Below are 21,172 nucleotides of genomic sequence, written 5' to 3'. Positions count from 1 at the left end.
GTAAACGGATAGGTTGGACCCGTAATAAGGGGTCACCAGGTCTGACACTATCCGGTGAGCCAGGTCTTTCTCCGTCTTACCCTGAATGGCACCCGTGTACACCTGAAAATGGGTGACGTAGCCTGTTTTGCTCTCCGCCATGACCCACACCTTTATTCCCCACTTCACCGGCTTCATGGGGAGGTACTGCCGGAAGCCCAGGCGTCCCTTGAACTTCACCATGGACTCATCCACGGTCACGAAGCCATTGACTTCATAGAGCGCCTGGAATCTAACCAGGAGGAGGTCCATCCACTGTTGTATCTTCCAGAGCTTGTCCGTTTTGTCCACGGCAGAGTCCATGTTATCTTGGAGATGGAGATATCTGAACATTTTTTGCCATCATTGTTTTTATTTATTTATATGTATTGTTTTTTTGTATACATTTATAGTGTTTATATTTATTGTTACTTATTCCTTATGCCATATTTATATGACCATTTATTATGCTATTTATTCATTATGCCATTATTGTATTATTTATTATGCTATTTATTCATTATGCCATTATTGTATTATTATTTATGTTATTTATTCATTATGCCATTATTGTATTATTATTTATTATGCTATTTATTCATTATACCATTATTGTATTATTCATTATGCTATTTATTCATTATGCCATTATTGTATTATTATTTATTATGCTATTTATTCATTATGCCATTATTGTATTATTCATTATGCTATTTATTCATTATGCCATTATTGTATTATTATTTATTATGCTATTTATTCATTATACCATTATTGTATTATTCATTATGCTATTTATTCATTATGCCATTATTGCATTATTATTTATTATGCTATTTATTCATTATGCCATTATTGCATTATTATTTATTATGCTATTTATTCATTATGCAATTGTTGTATTATTTATTATGCTATTTATTCATTATGCCATTATTGTATTATTATTTATTATGCTATTTATTTATTATGCAATTATTGTATTATTATTTATTATGCTATTTATTCACTATGTAATTATTGTATTATTATTTATTATGCTATTTATTCATTATGCCATTATTGTATTATTATTTATTATGCTATTTATTCACTATGCAATTATTTTATTATTTATTATGGTAGTTATTCATTATAAAAAAGAAAACAAAAAACAAATCAGTACCTCCAGATCATGTCGAAGCGGTCCCTTGCCATGGCCTTGGGGACGTTGGTCTGGTACAACCATTTTGTCTGCCTCCAGAAATCCCTGCGTGCTGGCAGCTTCAAAATACCGAAGGCTAGACACAGCCCGACAAATGTCTTCATCTCCGTTTTGGAGACAGGGTTCCACTTCGAGTTGGTGGGGGTCTGACCGCGCGTCTGTTCGGCATATCTATTAGTTTCCGTCACCAACATGTCCCAAAGCTCATCAGTAAAAATACGTGAAAAGACATCAAGGGGGCTAGCATCCGCGGGGATCGGCTGTTTCACCCCCGGTTTGCGGGTGAACTGCTTCGCCTTGCGTGGCTGGTAACCTTCGGTTCTCCAATCTATCTGGAATCCGTAAAAGCCATCCTCCTCCTCCTCTCCTTCGGTGTCCCACAAATCCCACTCCTGTGCTCTATCCAAAGGATCATCCGGCATGTAATCATCTTCTACCACCTCCTCCCTCTCAAACTCCTCACTATCTTCTAACTCAATGTCACTGCCCTCGCTGTCAAAATCCTCCTCTGTCGTTGCCATTTTCCCGCTTGCGTCTCCGAAAAAAATCCAAAACAAATGCACGTGTATGTCTGATTGATTGGCGTGATTTTCAGCAAACCACAGTACATTTGGGTGGTCACGTGGTCTTTAAACAATCAACAAGACCCACCTCATGTGTATTAGAACCAATGACAGTGCGTTCTATGCTGCACGTGTCATGAAAAGCATGACTAATACAAAATGCTGCGCCACGCAGCAGCCGGCAGGAGGTTCAGAGTTGCGCAACGCAGTAACCGGCGGTAGATGTAATGTTGCGGCGCGCAGCATCCGGCACAAATGGGTTAATACTGTTCATTGGGCTGTCACTTTTGAGAAAAATCAAATTTGAATGGATATCAAATATCAAGCAATGTATTTGAATATACTCGAATATCTACGAGCGACCCCCCAAAAAAACCGCAAAAAAAAAAACCACCGTAATGGAGACTCAATACAAATTTATTAGCAGTCTGACAGTCATAAACAGGACTCAGGCCATAGCCTGTCTGAATTTTTTTTTTGACTTAATGTTTGAAACAGCAGGTTATCAACTTAATCTATATGAAGTGCCACTATGATATGGCAAACACAAAATTAGGCTACATGGAAAAAAACTGAATCAGAACAGCACTGCACAAACAATAATGTCACAACTTAAACAGCTGCAGGAGTAAGGCCTATAGTCTAGCCTAATTAATTTCTTAATATTGTTTGCAAGAAACACCAATCTATCAACTTAATCTGGATCTTTTTATTGATGATGTTCCCCGCGGTGGAGCGCACAGGTTCCTGGCACACACAGGTATTTGCGCGTTGAGAGATGTTGAGAGAAGTGGGTATTTTTTGCAGCCTGTGTCTCTCCACCAATGCAGCGTGTTGCTGTCTGTGGGGAGAGGAGGTTCAGTCATGTAGTTTTTAAGCTCCTGGATACCATTAGTGTTGCGTGTGGCTGAGTCGCTCGATTTATACATATCCCCAAACAAGCTTCCTATGGCACCTAAGGCCGGAGCCACGTCTTCCCTCTCTTGCGCACAGTTGCCGTCGTTCTCACTCTCAGCTTGCTTCAGCTCCTGAGATAAGCTTTCAATTACGAGGTGTTTTTGCCCAGGCGAAAGGTGAACCAAGCGCCGGAACCGGGGGACCAGAAGCGCCGCTTTATTAAGAAGCATTCATTCAGTGTTGTTTTCACTGAAGCGCGATTTGAAATTGTCAACCATCCTGGCTAAGAAGAATGGAAATAATAAAATGAATTAATCAATGATTGTATCTGAAACGAATTGTTTTGTTTTTAGATTGTGTTATTGACTGTATTATTTCGATAGGTTATATTAATAGGCTTGGGAAATTAGGCCGTTAATGTTAAGCATTAGCCTCAGCCTGTGCAAAAATGAATAGAAGGAAAAGAAGACAAGCCTACCTTTCATTTCTTTGATAGCTTCTCTTTGTGTTGCGTCGGGAGTGGTCAGCTGAGAGAGCATAACATGTTGTAGAGGAAGGACGGCGGATGCTGTAGGGTAGGCATCTGTGGAAAGGGCCTGAGTTGCAATTTTGAATGGTTTCAGTGTGTCTTTTAGTTGTTCAACCACAGACCAATCCGAAGTGCTGAGTTCCAAGTGGGACATTTTCTTTTTAAAAATTACCGCGGCCAGGGCTGCTTGCTGTTCGGAGGCACGGCAGATCATGTCATACGTCGTGTTCCATCTTGTGACGCAGTCATTTATCAGTCTCTCCTTTTTTAGTCTGAGAAGCTCCTGCTTTGCCTCCAACAGGCAGCAGTCAGCAGGAGACTTTCCAAAATGAGCTGCCATCTGTTTAAGGTGAGAAAGGGCAGTATCAATAGCCTTCACCTCTGGTCCTTTGCGCACGTCTAGGTTTAACGTGTGTGCCAAGCAAGGTACACGTATGAGGCCTAAATCGCGTATGACTTTCACATAATTCTGCGCACTGTCTGTAGTGACCGCTATTACTGCTTCACGGGATATATTACAGTCGTCCAGGGTGTTGCTGATGCTCTCTGCGACATGGGCAGCTGTGTGACTTCCCCTTAGCTCTTTCGTACAAAGAACGTAATTCTCTTGGTCCCATGTGTCTGAAATGAAGTGAGCTGTGATTGTCACGTAAGCATGTGTGGCCAGTGATGTCCACCCCTCTGTAGTTAGAGTGAGTTTCTTGTCCTGCAATAAGGTCTTGATGTTTTCTCGTGTGGTGTCATACAACTTTACTATGCGGGCTGACATAGTGGTGTGACATGGAATTGTGTAGCGTGGCTCCAGTTCCATTATGAGGTCCTGAAACCCGTCTCCCGAAATTACACTTATAGGCCTCATATCCCTGCAAATAAACCTCACCATCTTATCGGTGATGGCCTTTACACGTGCATCTGTCAAGGTGCTGACCGGTTGTGCAGGAAAGTATGCAGTCATACGATGTTGGATGCCTGGCGATGCTCTGGCCGTCTGCTGTGTCTCTGACTCCGCTGCCTCATTTGGATGGTAACTCGACAGGTGAGCGCGAATATTGGATGTCGAGGATGCGTATGTAAACCGTTTTTTGCAAATTCGGCAAACTACCTTATCTTTAATGGTTACTTTACCATCTACGGTGTAGAACCCAAAATATTTCCAGACACTACTTTTTAGATGAGTTGGGGTCGTAATTGTCCGCTCAGGCTATCTGTTCTGTGCGTTATCTTCCATTTTCAAAACAGGGTGGCTATTGGCTATTGTTCGCTTGATTTGGTCATGGGCCTACGCTACAATACATTTAGAGCGCCCGCTACTGGATGAGATGACAAATAATAAAATATAAAACAAACGGTATAATCATAGACTGTAAAAAATGCGCTACACATGGCACTTTAAAAACCGGATCGTTTATTTATAGTTCGATTACGGATATTTCACGTCATGTTTGAATGCATATTCGAAAATCGAATAAAAAGTGACAGCCTTATGGCACTCTGGTTCAAAATGTGACCAATGTTGTGTTTTCTCAGACTGAAATCCAGTTTTGTAAAAAACTTAGATGAGGTGATCATATTTTGCAAATGCACCAAACACAACCCAAATCAAATAGTTTCTAGTAGAGCCTGACCTCATGTGGCGCTCCTTTAAAGATGCTGGCACTCTGGTAAATAGTCTCCGTCCACAGCCTGATTTCATCATTCTCCAGTTCCTCTGCAGTTCTGTACAGGGACTTGGGCACCAAGCCACCCTCTGGTACTTCACACTGCACATATTTCACAGTGTCACTACTTTATTTCAATAAGCTACTAAAACCATACTAAGGTAAGTCAACACAGATCATACCTCAGTTTCAATACATGCATACAGATCTTAGCATGTTTGGTTTGATTAAGAGCTTTTCACACCTGAAAGGTTTGGTTTCACATGCAATTATGCGAGCGCACTAAAGAACTTTACATGACATACTTGCGTCCTTACGTCATCATCTATGTGGGCTGCCTCTTGACATTGATTGATTTGTAAACGGATGTGCGTCTGACATCAGCGTGTTGTCAATTTGGCGGGTAACTTTGACAAGAATGAATGAACAGACGCATATCGTTGCCACTATACTGTTATTATTACGGCACTACTACCTGCAGCACCAACTATACTCGAGGCTAGTTCAAATTCGCCAAATGATCGTCCTCGTTGTGCAAACATTTTATCGTCGCTGGCAGGAAATGAGGAGAAGACTGCAAGCAATTATGCGAGAACCACCGGAACTTCCTCTAAATGGTCTGAAAGTCCAAACCATACAGAAAATGCTTCTATACTAGAAACAAAACCAAACCTTTGTTCAGTTCGTTTCGGACCGTGGTCCGGGGGAGGTTTCACACCTGTAATTTTGATTCGGATCAAACTGAAAAGTCCGAAAATCCGGACCAAACAAGGTAGGTGTGTAAGGGCCCTATAAGAAACTCTGGTGCGATTACCTTGTTAGTGTGGTTCATTTGAATAAACGTGAGCGCTGCCATCCGAACCCTGGTGCGCACCAAACAAGCGCACTAAGACCGCTGAAAAGATGGGTCTTTGTCCGCTTCCAAATTAACTCTGAACCAAACGAACCAAGCGAACCGAACTACATGTGTAAAGACACCCTTAGTGGGAGCAAATAGGACTGAATATGTACCATTCACTCACAAAGCATAAGGGAAAAAACTACATACCATACACTCTCCTCCAAGGAAGTCAGGGATGATCTCTTTATCAATATAGTCTACAAGACCGCCAGGGCCCTGGTAGTCATTTCCCGCGTAGATCAGAAACTTCTTTCGTGTATTCTCATCAATGAAAGGGCTCACCTTTAAACACAGATGGGATGAGGAAAGCACAGTTAATTGATACATAATATGCTCCCTTTTGGGTTAACTCATGCTACGAATAACCAGGTGACTCATTTACTTTCTAAATGAGAGGGCAGAGAGGCTATTACTTCAAGCAATTATTTTCATATTAGGATTGTGTATATAAGGGGGGGGGGGGGGGGGTTGATAAGGCACATTGCTTAACATGAACAAATAAATGTGGCATGCATGTCATGTAAAAAGACCACCCCCCATCTCTAGTTGAGGAGAGAAGAAGCAAAAACAAACAGTGGTGTCCCTCACCAGCGTCCACAAGACAGGAAAAACTCTGGGAGCTCTGAGGATGAGCAGACGTCCCAGAGTCTCAGGGTAATTGGCCTCCACTACCTCAATAATCCTCAGCAGAGCTTTGACTCCAGGGCGCCACAGATGCCTCATATTGAGCCCCTCAAGATCAACCAAACATGTCCAGCAACTACAGAATGAGAAAATGTGAATTACCACCTCACCACTGAAAAATGTCATTTAGCTTTTCAGTTGTGAGCTATTTTATCGAAAACAATTCCAGGGCACCGCGGACAACAGATTTTTGTACATTTATGTTTCGGGCAGCAAGTGCTTATCTGTATGTACAGTGTATATATGCGTGCAGAGAGAGAGAGCGGGATAAAGAAAGTGCTTTCAATAGATAATAAATGGTAATTTGGTAGGAAAGGCATAGAAATTGTTCATAATTTTTATCCAATTGTTTGTCATTTGTTTGCTTGGTCAGGGTATTTGTGGGTTTTGGTTCTTTTGCTATTGTAATGTAGGCTGTAAGGACCTTTGAAAAAAAAAATGAAATAATTGAACATTAGTCAACCCATTAGAATTAAGCATTTAACAGCCCCAAGGTATAAATGTAAATTATTTTGTAGTAACTTTATGGTTACAGAGGGCAAATGTGTCAGTACTGTCAGTACCTAATTGGCCGACCAAAGACTTTAGTGTTCTCCTTGCAGCGTCGCAGACCCTCTTCATTGATAGACAACACCTAAACATTCACATATGTTGTTACTTTGTTTAGATCCATATGAATTGAATTAGTGGTGGACGAAGTACACAAATCAAGTAGATGAGTAAAAGTACAGATACCCTAATTAAATATTACTCCAGCATTAAGTACTCCTTTTTAATTGTACTTAAGTAAAAGCAAAAAAATACTTGATATTTAATGTATTTGAGTATTAAAATTAAAAAGTTCTGATTGATGTATATTTATCTAGCAATTTTATATAGTCCATTCCACTGCTGAAGTGGAGGTGAGGATATAATGTTCTTGACACACAGATAGAGCTTAAATAGGATACAGTTCAGTACTTGTCTGAAAAGTAAGAAAGCTTTATTTTACTACCAAAACTTGTCATACACTACTGATAATTAATACTAATAATTACTAATAAATCAAGCGTGTAAGTAAGAATAACAAAATATAACATAGTATATAAAAATTAGGAAAAACAAAATGTGTTGACAAATATAAACATAATATAAAAACAGATGTCACATAGGGCAAAACATGTTACAATTTTAAGAAGAACGCTATGCAAACATACTAGTTTAACATAATTTTAAACCGCTACACCAGCACGGAAGATTTGTGAATTCAATGAATTGTTAACTAGAGATTTGCTCTGACCGGATAATTTGAATCAGTGAGTTGTTGACTTGAGAACAAATGCAAAAGGATCAGCCCAATTCTCAAATGAATTGTTCAGTAGGATTTGCAAACCAATTTAAAAGGTTATTTGAAGAATCAGCTAATTTACGAATGACAGCGCTATCTCTTCTCAGGGCAGGTGATGATTTCTTCCGTTCAAAATAATGAGGAGTTAAAAATATGATATTATGCTTCCGAATGTAGTAAAGTAAAAGTTTCCCATAATAAAAACTCTCCAATAAAGTACAGTTACTGTCCACCACTGAATGGAAAACACCAGAAAACATGCTGAAAAATTTTGGTTATTGAATCACTAACATGTCTAAGGAGGGATTCTTCTCCAAGTGCTCGAACCAGTCCTTTAGTGTCCATATGTCCTAGGCGTAGGATATACAGAGGCCGGCCATCTATAGAAAGAAACATAAACATCATATAGTGCCAAACCACAACATCATGACATGGTCTGCTGAAAAATGTAACTGAAAGAAAGTATAAACAAGTGCAAACAAGTTCTGTCTTGCATTTCTCACAGGTAAACGCATTCTCTGTTAGTGGAGCTATCTTATATACAGACGAGTGATGCGCGGGTCAATGTATAAACAACCCGCACCCGACCGACGTTTTCTACTAACCGCCAACAACTCAGACCTCAAAAAAAAGAACAAAATATTGTACCCGACCCGCTTCCTGACCCGGATTTTTTTTAAAGTAGTCAGTGTTGTGTAAGTTACTTCCAAACTGTAATACATTTTACATTACTTGTTACTGTTATTTAAAAGTAATTCATTACCTTACGATATTACTGTCTCAGAATTGCAATGCGTTACATTATCCTGTATTACTTTTGAGTTACTTTCACCAAAATAGATATACAGTAGTAGAACTTAACATTCTAAGGCTGTAACGATATGCGATATGAAACACTCAGATCCACGAACCTGCAGAATCGCGACACACACCCCTTCCAACACCAAGAGTTATCCTTCCCGTCCAGATCCAATGCTACCACATCTTTAAATTACTGTTAGTATTATTTGAATTTTAAAGTTAACATTATAAAATACGTAGACCTACACCACAAAACTAGTTGAGGATACATTATTTAAAATTAGGGAATTCCAGCGTATGGACGTGACATTTGCAGTCAAAACATGAAATATAAATTCTCAAAAAATGCATTTAATAGCATACCAATATATTGAAACGTCTGTTTATCCATAGGCTACCCCTTAAAGGAGTCCAGACATTAGAAAAATATCAGTCTACACAAGCGTTTTATATGTAATATGAGGGGAATACACGCGCATTAATGCGTGACAAAAATATTTAGGGGGCAAAATATTTTTTTGTACTTCTGTGAATTACACTGCGCAAATCAAAAGTAATACTACCCACCGGATGAAGAAGGGTTGGCTCTCCACAGAACATAAAATATTCATTTTATTTTATTTATCTTGTTCGCATTTATGAGGAAAAAACAATGTAAGGACGTGACAGTTCTTCGTTACGGACGTGACCGCTCTGAAGCAGCACTAAAATACTGTTTTAAAACTTTCACAGAGACCTCAAACAGAAGACACAAAGCCTTTATTTAAAGTGAATTTCGATTTGTACTAATTGTATCTTAATTTTAATCAATGTTTCATCAACCAATTGCCTGGATTTAATAAATAAGAAGTAAATATAGCAGACAATAGACACGGAGGCACCTGCGCGAGCGCGTCTCATAAATTAACCGAAACTCAGCGTATAAGGTACTTCACAGACCTGAAAAATATATTTCAATCTATATTGAAATGTCTACTTGTAAACAGAAGAATTCAAAACGAAAGAAAACGGACTGCTCTGCTTATCTGTAGGCTATGAAATGTGCATTTCTCTCTGGCGCATTCACTACTGCGAAGATCGAGAGGCAGCAACGTCAACTTCATCTTTATTAATAAACAATTAAAATGTCTCCTTGCTATATTTGACATATTCATAATCATTCATTGCTTTTGCCGGTTCTTTGTGACAGCTTTTAGGTGCTTTATCGGCAGCGTCGCCGCCACCCTCATCATGTTGTTACGTGAACATGCATCAAAAACATGATTGCGTGTTGAAAACATGAAAAATACCACATAAAAATAGCCTAACTGTTTAGAAAGGAAACACAGAACAAATAGAGTAGCCTAATACGCATATGTCCATCTCGCGAACGTACAGTCTTCTTCATGCCATCTTCACCCATTAGCCGCTTTTCCACTGGCCAGCGCGAGCACAGAGGCCGAAATCATGCCTCACGGCACCCCTGAATACAAATATATCAGACGCTGCCATTTAGTCTTTTTTTACAAACATGGACACCACACACGGCTATTGACTGACCACGAACAGGCATACTGAGCTTGTGCGTCATCTTCGTGACAGTTATTCAGCCAATAAAGTGTAGGCGTATGTATTTCATAGAAAATTCTGTCTATATAGTACTAGGCTATATAAATTGCAAAGGTTTAATTGGGATCTTTATTTCAAACGACCCGACCGACCGCAACCCGAAAATCATTAAAAATATTTTTGGATGATTCGTAACCACGGGTAACCCGCTCATTTTGGATCAACCCGCGCATCACTGATACAGACCATTACATGGACGAGGGAAGTAGGGGTGCTGCAGGTGCTGCAGCACCCCCTGTTGGCAAACTGTGATGACAATAAAATGATAGCTTATAAATATATCTTTGGTTGTTGTTTCTGTTCCACAACATTTTGTATGTCATGTTTGGGGTGTGGGATGAAGAGAGGGATATTTTTAGTAATTATTTAATTAAAAATTATTTAATTTATCTTCAGTGTGTAGTATTAGCCAATCAGGTGTCTTGACGCAAATCACGCGATTACGATTCAGCCTACGCAGCACAAAAAAAAGCAAAAATACACCTAGTCTAAAAAACTGCTAGTGATGATTAGTTAGCAATGTCTCAAAAGAGAATTTCGGATTTTTTTCAATCCAACCCCAAAAAACCGAGGCCGAGGACTAGCGAGAAGAATTCTCCAACTGACTCATCCAGAGGTAACGTAGGCTACGTTACAGCCCCTACGCCCGAGCAGGACAAGCTAGCTTCTGTCGTTCCCGGTGCTAGCCAATACGATGTTATGATCATAGACTGTAAAAGGTTATGATCAGTAGCGTACTGTGGGGTTTCAGTCAGTGCTTCAGAAGCAACTGAGCCTCTTTTGTTTCTTTATTTATTATTTAGGCCTACTTTAATGTATTTTTATTTTATTTATTTATTTTAGCCTACTTCTTTATTACATTTCTTTCTTATGCAATGATGCTTGTATTTTGTCTGATTAATACATTTTGTATTTTGTAGGGAAGGGCATTTCAAGCAAAAATAAGATTCGACGATCGCTGGGAATTTGATTATTACAGTCTATGATTATTGCTCAAAAAATTATTCAAGACACACACACACACACACACACGCTCACCGGTGACACGCGTTTGCTCCGACACATTTCTCTGTACTGTAGGCCTACGTGTTGTAGCCATTCAAGTTAAGTTAGTTTCATATTTATGTTTAAATAATAGCCTATGTTATTTTTTTCATTTCATCTATGTTGATTATATGAAAAGTGAAGAGTAGCCTAATCATAAGATGCGCAATATCGAGAGACATCATTTTGACAACTTTATTAAGTTTTGTTTTGTATAAAGCCTTTCTTTAAAGTGAATTTCGTTTTGTATAAATTGTATCTTAGTTTTAATCAATGTTTCATCAACCAATTACCTGGATTTAAATAAATAAGAAGCAAATAGGCTATAGCAGACAATATAATTAGGACATGGATGCGCCGACGCGATATAACTTGCATTGCTCGTTATTGTGCTACAATGTGAAGAAAATCCAGCAAAACGCGCCGGCGACCTCAGAGGGTTAAACGTAAATAATAACATGTATTATTATTTGTATTTTAGGTGCACTGAGGGGAGAAGGAGTTGTGGACACTATTTTGTTGAAAGCAAAAGCGTCTGCATCAGCTCTCACCCTGAAGTGGCCAAAAGATTCCATTTTTGTGTGTGTGTGTATTTGTTTTCTGATTTTAACTATAAAGATCGTTGCCGTGCTTGCATCACTCCCTTACTCCTCCTATAGTCCCTATGGCCACTTGTCCTGCTTGAATGCAAATGGAAAAAAAAGTTTTTGAGGGAGAGTAGTAATAATTTGTTACATTTATGTAGCGCTTTTCTAGGTAGTAATAATTAATAGATCTGTTTAGAAGTGGACTTTTCCTATAACCACGTTCCTGTAATTGCTTGGTCGGAAAAAATCCCCCCCACCCCCAGCACCCCCTGTCGAAAATGACTTCCCGCGTCTCTGGACCATTAGAGACAAAGTTATTTCTGTTAATCGATTTAATTGCAGTGTTTCACTGTGTGCATTTACTGGATGTTAATTTATTGCTGAACATGAAATTATATACAGTAGTTAATTAACAAAAATGAGTATTAAATACAACCCAGTTACGTGTGACACTCGTTCACCAAATCACCAGCAGGTGTCACAAAAGGAAAGGTTTGAAACATTGCTCAGTAAGGCTGTAATTGTGACATTTTCACTTGTGTGTGAAGATAAAATTAAAAAATAAATTACTGGTAATTATAATAACAAATATAGCTGCAAGCAGCAATTAAGGCGCCAAGCACAAAGAAGGCACGATAAATCAGGCCATCATGGCTGGAGGCATCAGACCAACTGCAACAATGAGCAATTAACCCTTAGGGGTCAACAAACGTGCCACCAAGTTACGCAGGATTTTCTTCACATAGTAGCAAAATAGACTTAAAATACTCCATAATTTATGTTCATACATCATACAGAAATACATCATCTGAAAATATAAAAGGTCTGCTTTTGTATGTGTCCACTTACAATTAAAACAAACATTTTGCTTTTGTAAAATAAAGAAAACAAGCAGGGTGTGCTTTCTGCCTCTCCAAGAAATTCTTTCTGGAGTACTTCTCTAAACAAACAAAACTCAGTGAATACTTGTCACACAGACATGAGCAATATATCTTTATATACATTTAAGTGTCTACTTTTAAATGATCTAATTCAAAACAAAAACAAATATTCACTGTTTATGTAATCTGTATAAAAAGATAGAGATGTCAGTCATTCTCATGTCAGCTCATTATCTGCTAATGTGAACACGCCTACGGAGAGTGCGCACTATTGAAACGCAAATGATCTGAGGCAACCCATGCAAACCTGTCATTGCCCACATCAACTCGATAAAACGCATCAAGTTTAATCTGATTCATGTACTTTACGTGGTCTTGGGACACCGTGAGGAATAATAATACTATAATAATAAAACAGGAATAATTCACCTCAGAAGAAGTGCTGGGTTTTTTTTTGGCAATACAAAATGTAAAAATGTCGCAAGAATACGAATAAGATTCTGTATGTCATTTTACATCAAATCACACAGGGAATACAAACACTACACTTGCAAACCTGTAATTAAGTAGCCTAAAACTGTTCCGAGAATTCATGTAAAGCTTCAAAATATGTAAGGGTTATAAACTTAAGCAGTTTTATTATAGTATTGGTTCTTTGAATTAGTTTTAATTTTTTTTCTATTTTGTTTTTAAGTTTTAGATTCAATTATTAACCTCTAAGCAGCCTACTTCAAATTCTTAATAACTGAGACTGAGTAGCCTAATAATTATTAAAAATTATTGGGGTGCATGGGTCCTATCAGGTACAGTACATAGCAAATTGTATGTACTGTACAATAGATACAGTCGGCAACTAGTCATAGTTGGGGGCGTGGTCGGCGTGGGGGAAAACACCGCAAAATGTCGTATTTCATGTCATTGACGCTTGCCGACCGGGAACGGTACATTGCAAAATTAACTTAAATACATTATGATTGCCCTTATTTAATTCAAAACTGGATCAATGACCAAACCAAATGGCCGGAGGTGTCGTTTCCAGACATATTTTGTTAACTGGTTAAATCTTAAAACCTTGTCACTTACCAATTGACAAGTAAATATATTTATTCTGAAGCAATATTTTCACATTATACAGGTGTTGGTCATATAATTAGAATATCATCAAAAAGTTGATTTATTTCAGTAATTCCATTCAAAAAGTTAAATTTGGATACTATATTCATTCATTACACTCAGACTGATATATTTCAAATGTTTATTTCATTTAATTGTGATGATTAAAACTGACAACTAATGAAAATCCCAAATTCAGTATCTCCGAAAATTAGAATATTACTTAAGACCAATACAAAAAAAGGATTTTTAGAAATGTTGGCCAACTGAAAATTATGAACATGAAAAGTATGAGCATGCACAGCACTCAATACTTAGTTGGGGCTCCTTTTGCCTTAATTACTGCAGCAATGCGGCGTGGCATGGAGTCGATCAGTCTGTGGCACTGCTCAGGTGTTATGAGAGCCCAGGTTTCTCTAATAGTGGCCTTCAGCTCTTCTGCATTGTTGGGTATGGCGTATCGCATCTTCCTCTTCACAATACCCCATAGATTTTCTATAGGGTTAAGGTCAGGCGAGTTTGCAGGCCAATTAAGAACAGGGATACTATGGTCCTTAAACCAGGTACTGGTAGCTTTGGCACTGTGTGCAGGTGCCAAGTCCTGTTGGAAAATCATATCTGCATCTCCATAAAGTTGGTCAGCAGCAGGAAGTGCTCTAAAACTTCCTGGTAGACGGTTGCGTTGACCTTGGACCTCAGAAAACACAGTGGACCAACACCAGCAGATGACATGGCACCCCAAACCATCACTGACTGTGGAAACTTCACACTGGACTTCAAGCAACATGGATTGTGTGCCTCTCCTCTCTTCCTCCAGACTCTAGGACCTTGATTTCTAAAGGAAATGCAAAATTTACTTTCATCAGAGAACATAACTGTGGACCACTCAGCAGCAGTCCAGTCCTTTTTGTCTTTAGCTGTTCTGACGCTGTGTCTTGTTCAAAATTGGCTTGACACAAGGAATGCGACAGCTGAAACCCATGTCTTGTATACGTCTGTGCGTGGTGGCTCTTGAAACACTGACTCCAGCTGCAGTCCACTCTTTGTGAATCTCTCCCACATTTTTTAATGGGTTTTATTTCACAATTTTCTCCAGGGTGCGGTTATCCCTATTGCTTGTACACTTTTTTCTACCACATCTTTTCCTTACCTTCGCCTCTCCATTAATGTGCTTGGACACAGAGCTCTGTGAACAGCCAGCATCTTTAACAATGACCTTTTGTGTCTTGCCCTCCTTGTGCAAGATGTCAAAGGTCGTCTTTTGGACAGCTGTCAAGTCAGCAGTCTTCCCCATGATTGTGTAGCCTACAGAACTAGACTGAGAGACCATTTAAAGGCCTTTGCAGGTGTTTTGAGTTAATTAGCTGATTAGAGTGTGGCACCAGATGTCTTCAATATTAACCTGTTAACCATTGCCAGAGCGCCGGCGCACTGAAGCGTTTTTTCCCCCCACTAGTTTAATGTTTATGAATGGATTTAACGTGAAAGAATATCATTAATCTTGGCAAACTATATATCATTTTAAAGGCATCGATGATAGAGCACTGTTTTTCGTAGAAAAGCTTATAACGAATGTATTTTTTGCATTTATGTAAGCAGTACACATTAAAATACATAATGAAAAACGGAGCACTTACCAGTATTGTCGTAATAACGAGCCACACACGCATCCACTACTAAAAGTTCCAGATTGAATGGAAAGCTGAGGGTCCACTGAATAACATCCCATGGAGCATTTTTAGTCCAAAGAAACAATAACTCTCAATGCAATTGACACCATCTTCTCGACGAGAAGCTTGGGTTCGGGGGAACCTGACTGCCCTGCCGGAACGTTCGCAGCTGGCTACACGATGGACGTGTGGGAGAGGTGGCGGGTCGTGTGTCTGGCGGCTCTTTCCGTGGAGGACATTGAAGATATCTACCTATTGGGCATGATGATAAAAGGTCTTCTGCTGATTGGATTAGGCATTGCCCTGGTTTATCGAGGAACTAAACAGACGGTGACAGCTGTCAAAAGCCCCGCAAGGCTGCCCGTCATGATTGAAGCGGTGGGCAGAGCTGTCAGCACTAAAACTGGGTCTATGAACCACAATATGGATAACATCATGGAGAAGCTCACAGCTTTGCAAAGGCAAATGGATCGTTTCAGAGACCAAAATGGACGAGGAGAATAGCCTGTATAAATTGAATGCGGCTACTTGCCCGAAGACCAAACAATCCCAATCTTATCTGTTTCTGCACCCCCCTACCAGCACTGGCCTTGGCCAAGGCCGCTGCTGGAACAACAACTCTCCCGGAAGAGCACTGCAGTGAGCCGCTCTTGCGTTCCTTCCCCGACTCCTCAGACACCTGGTGATTGTTGACTCTGCCTGGGACATGATCAACGTTGGTCTCCATGGCAACTTGCTGTGTATCGCTACGACAATCCTGCGGACTGAGGCTCCTAGATTATGGTGCCGGCTTAGCGACTCTCTCCAGGCCTACACACACATGAACTTACACATACACAGATATGCACCTGCCCCACACCCAATCCCACGCCTTCGCCGCTTCGTACCCCCAGTCTGACAGGCGGGTCTGTGACCAACGCCATAATGGCTGCAGGACCGGATGCTGCTTGCCTGGGCTGGACTACCTCCATCCCCCACTCCCAACCGTGTTGCAATGTCTTGTTTGTAGAGTGTACTGTTTATGTGCTAATGTTGCTGAGGTGTTTTTTCCTGTTCCCAGACTGTACTCTTTACAGGAGCATAGTCTGGGGGTTGCCTTTTTTCTCCTCACCTCTCCTCATGTCATGCTGTATTTTTTCTCAAGTTGGCGCTGAATATAGCAGCCTCGGTAACACCTTATTACCAAAGCAAATTCCTTGTATGTGCACAACACTACTTGGCAATAAAATTGATTCTGATTCTAACGTTGTAATATCGATGGTTATTCCTTTGTTTACACCGCGTTTCTTCAGGGTGAAGTATCATGCTTGTTGGTTATGCAATAAAAAAATGCATAAAAAACTGACTCCCAGTAGCAGAAAGTTATATGGGTGTGTTGCTTAGAGTGTAATGAGCAAATTAAGGCCGCGCACGCACACACACAAACAAAGATAGGCAATATCTAGTTCAAAATAGCCAAAAACTGCAGTCAGTTTTTTTGACGTCATGATATGCATATCCTATCATTTTGTCTTTACAACGAAAGCCAATCAAAGAATCAAAATAATATGACTGATAGAAAATGTAGCCAATCAGTGCACGAGTCCAACGATACCCGGGAAGTTCATATTAGTCACTCGAGTAAGATCTTTTTTTTTTATTTGAATCCGGCGCTCTCCATTCTCACTTGAGGAGCTAACCTGCGACGTAGTCTGTGATGACACCCCTGTCATTTGAAAGCTAACACTCGACGGGTCAACATCTGTTTTCGCGTCTTACTTACTGGCCGGATTCTGTCATAAAATGGATCGTCAAAAGAAGTTTTTTTTCTGCTGAAGATATTTTATTTGAGATCACTCGAAGCAGCGATGATGAAATTGAGGAGAGTGAAGACAGCGACGAGCGCGCTATGCTTGAGGACGGAAAAGATGATCCAATTTTATATCGGTGAGTTGCTGCTATATATAATATGTAACATGTACACATTATATGTGTGTGTGTGTGTGTGTGTGTGTGTGTGTGTGTGTGTGTGTGTGTGTGTGTGTGTGTGTGTGTGTGTGTGTGTGTGTGTGTGTGTGTGTGTGTGTGAGTGAGTGTCTGTTTGTTTTCCCATTTGTTTTATAATGTAAATGCATTGCAGTCTGAAAAGATGATGCTATTTATGTATTTATTTATTTGTATATATATTTATTTATATTTGTATATATTGGACAATTGTACAGTTGTTTATTTTTTTCTGTATTTTTTTCCTAGCACACACACTGCAAAAATTACAGGAACAACTAAACACCTGTAAATTGTCTGTATAAGCAACAAACTGCAAATTCACATGTATATGCTAATATATCATAAACAATGTTACAGACTAAATATGAATGTTTAGACAAGATTTTGTGATTAGTTTTGGATAGATTATAAAGTTTTGACTGTAAAAAAAACACTACTGTCACATTAAATAGGTAAGTTTTTGTTCACTAATTTCTGCTCATAGTTAAATATACTATAGTATGATGTTTTGTCAAAAATAAAGTAGATATATTGAATTAGCAACTAAGATGTTATTATAGTGTGTTTTCCCATATTCAAACTAATGAATCCTTACCTTTTTTAATACATATGATAAAATGTATACTTTTTACAAAGAAATACACTTGAAATATTGTTAAAATTGTAATTAATTTTTTAATAGATTTTTTTTTTTTAATAACCACGCATAAACATTATTCTCTAAAAAATACAAACATGTACATACATGTTGCTCAAATATTACGGCAGCCCCGTTTGTGCTATATAGAATGAATTTACACCTTTGCCATTAACATGTTTATAAATAACTGGAAAAAGCACAAATGTCAGAGCATGTCAGAACACCTCAAGGACCCCAAAAACCCCTTAGATCTCAGAGTGTTAACCCTCTGGGGTAGGCTGTATCGCCGGCGATACCAGCTCACTTTTTTCCTTATCAGTGCAAAAGACACTGAAATTACTCTGTTGATTTTGATCTTATATATAAGTGCTGTACATCATTACATCCTGTTAAGTGTCTATTTTTTTTGTGGGTACTCACAATAAAAACAAAGTGTTGTGCTTTTCGTCAAATAAAGAAAAATAAACATGATGCACGTTTTACCTTCTCTCGTCAGTGAGGTCTGAAACGCGTCCGAAAAATGAACTGTAACTCTGTCAATACTTGTCACAGAGATACGAGAGATTTCTCTTTATGAAGCTGAAATTCTCTTCTTTTAAATGAAGTAATTTATATAAAAAAACAAATATTCTCAGTTTATGTAATCTGTATGAAAAGAGAGAGATGTCAATATTTTTCTTTCCAGCTCATTATACCTCATTACGCGTTAATGTGCCACGCCCATGGAGAGCGCGCGGTATTCAAACGCAAATGATCTAAGGCAAGCCATGCAAACATGCCAACGCCAACCAGCTGGATTATAAAATCATGTTTATTAAGTTTCTTACTACCGCTGTGAACACAGCGTATCCCTACCCTGTGAGGAATAATACTATCTAATAACCCTGGAAAATGTACCAGAAGTGCTGGTAGTTTCATTTCGAGGAGCAACAGATCCAGCTGATGTAGTAAGTGATTTATTCTTAAGTGCTTTGTTCTAATCACGATATTGAATAGTGTCTATAAACCGCAAAAAGACTGTTTAAATATGAACAGTCTGTGTGTAGGCTAAAGGATGAATGAACGGCACAGGCCCGCGCGCTTTGTTTACTACAGTTATACAGCGCGTGTCTGTGCCGTTCATTCACTCTCGCATCTACATTAGTAAACATGTTATTAAATTTACATGAACACATCCAAACTATATTGCTATAGCCTGCTAAGATAGGTAAAAATAGACTGAAATATGTTGAAATAAAATGTCTGTATAAGCAACAAACTGCAAATTAACATGTATATGCTAATATATCATACACAATATGTGACAGACTAAATATGAATGGTTAGACAAGATTTTGTGATTAGTTTTGGATAGATTATAAAGTTTTGACTGTAAAAAAAGACTACTGTCACATTAAATAGGTAAGCTTTTGTTAACCAATTTCTGCTCATGTTAAATAAACTATATGATGTTTTGTCAAAAATAAAGTAGGTATATTGAATTATCAACTAAGATGTTATTATAGTGTTTGTTCCAATATTCAAAATAATGAATCCTTACCTTTTTTAATACGTATGATAAAAGGTATACTTTTTACAAAGAAAGAATACACTTGAAATATTGTTAAAATTGTAATTGTTGTTGTAATTGTAACCTATTTGTAATTGGTTACAATTTTTAATTGTAAAATATTTATATATAGATAATTTCTTTTGTCCTTGCGTTCTTTGGGATCCTGTGACACTCCTGTGTGAAAGGGCTAATTAATATGCAGCTCATTATGTATGTGGCACATTATCCGGCCTTTGTCTTCTCGGGTGTGAACACGCCTCCACGCATGTTGCCTTTCCAAACAAAAGGTGTCTTATAAAATTTAAATGAATGTATTGTTTTGTGTAAATGATTAGGCAGGATGATTTTCAGATCATTTTGAAGCAAAAACTCTAGGCAACAATGCCCATTAGTCAAAAGTCTTCTAGACACATATTTAGTAATATTCACAATATTCTCTCAAAAATACAAACATGTACATACATGTTGCTCACATATTACGGTAGCCCCGTTTGTGATATATAGAGTGAATTTACACCTTTGCCATTAACATGTTTATAAATAACTGAAAAAGGCACAAATGTCAGAGCATGTCAGAACACCTCCAGGACCCAGAAAGCCCCTCAGACCCCTGAGGGTTAAACCTTTTCACAATATTCTAATTTTCTGAGATACTGATTTTGGGGTTTTCATTAGTTGTCAGTTATAATCATAAAAATTAAAAGGAATGAACTCTGGAAATATATCAGTCTGTGTGTAATGAATGAATATAATATACAAATTTCACTTTTTGAATTTTTGAATGGAATTACTGAAATAAATCAACTTTTTGATGATATTATAATTATATGACCACCACCTGTACATCCTTAAATCTTCATATTTGTGACACTATAGGGCTGTTACCCATCAAATTAAATAATTTGCACTGCAAAATTACAACTGCAATAAATAATCTTATGAGATTGATGTTTTAAATGTTTGAATATTCAAATGAAAAAAATGCAATACTTAAACATGAAACTAAACCGCCAATAGGAGGCGGCAAGTCACCATTTTAATTAGTGAATCATTGAGTCATTCATACAAAAGATTCGTTCAAAACGCTGATTCATTCAGTAACTAAACACACGCTGCTGTTGCTTTCCTTTGGAACTATTTTCTTATGTGAAATAGAACAAAAACAACGTGAAGTTGTTATCAGAAATAAACTACCGATTATCAATCGCTGTTTACATTGAATGTAATAAAATCACAATCATTGTCTGGTTGGGCAAGTAAAATTATCTTTCCCTTGCTCTTTCAAAAATTCCTTTGTGTCGTTGTGTCGAGCCCTGAGTTCATTCATGGTTTTTAGTCGCGGTGTAAAGCGGAACATGTGATCGGTTCACAGAGATGTGTGCGACTGACACGCTCACGTATCATTAGAGCGCCCAAAACAGATCACAACAGCCCGAAAGACATCGCCTTTAAAGTTGTCCATTTGTGTTCACGATTGTGCTGCATTCACTCACAAAAATAAATGTTTTA

The 21,172-nt window shown here is 38.4% G+C and overlaps 1 protein-coding gene across 4 annotated transcripts in view; it reads right to left on the bottom strand.

Annotated features, from left to right (window-relative positions):
- The window catches only part of LOC143706795 (SEC14-like protein 1), a 213,158-nt gene that overhangs the window by 75,726 nt on the left and 116,260 nt on the right, over window positions 1–21,172 (bottom strand). For all 4 annotated transcript variants that reach the window (XM_077199106.1, XM_077199104.1, XM_077199107.1 and 1 more), the window contains exons 9-13: window positions 8,073–8,161; window positions 7,018–7,088; window positions 6,359–6,530; window positions 5,918–6,052; window positions 4,837–4,971 (exon numbers count right to left, since the gene is read on the bottom strand). In XM_077199106.1, the coding sequence (XP_077055221.1) occupies window positions 4,837–4,971; window positions 5,918–6,052; window positions 6,359–6,530; window positions 7,018–7,088; window positions 8,073–8,161 (602 nt within the window). The remainder of the gene's footprint in view (window positions 1–4,836; window positions 4,972–5,917; window positions 6,053–6,358; window positions 6,531–7,017; window positions 7,089–8,072; window positions 8,162–21,172) is intronic.

Source organism: Siphateles boraxobius, unplaced genomic scaffold (genome assembly GCF_051911475.1).
Source record: "Siphateles boraxobius isolate OS27281-9 unplaced genomic scaffold, OSU_SipBor_1 41, whole genome shotgun sequence".
NCBI lineage: Eukaryota > Metazoa > Chordata > Actinopteri > Cypriniformes > Leuciscidae > Siphateles > Siphateles boraxobius.
Note: the sequence above shows the minus strand (reverse complement) of the source record. Positions and strands in the feature narration are given on the sequence as shown.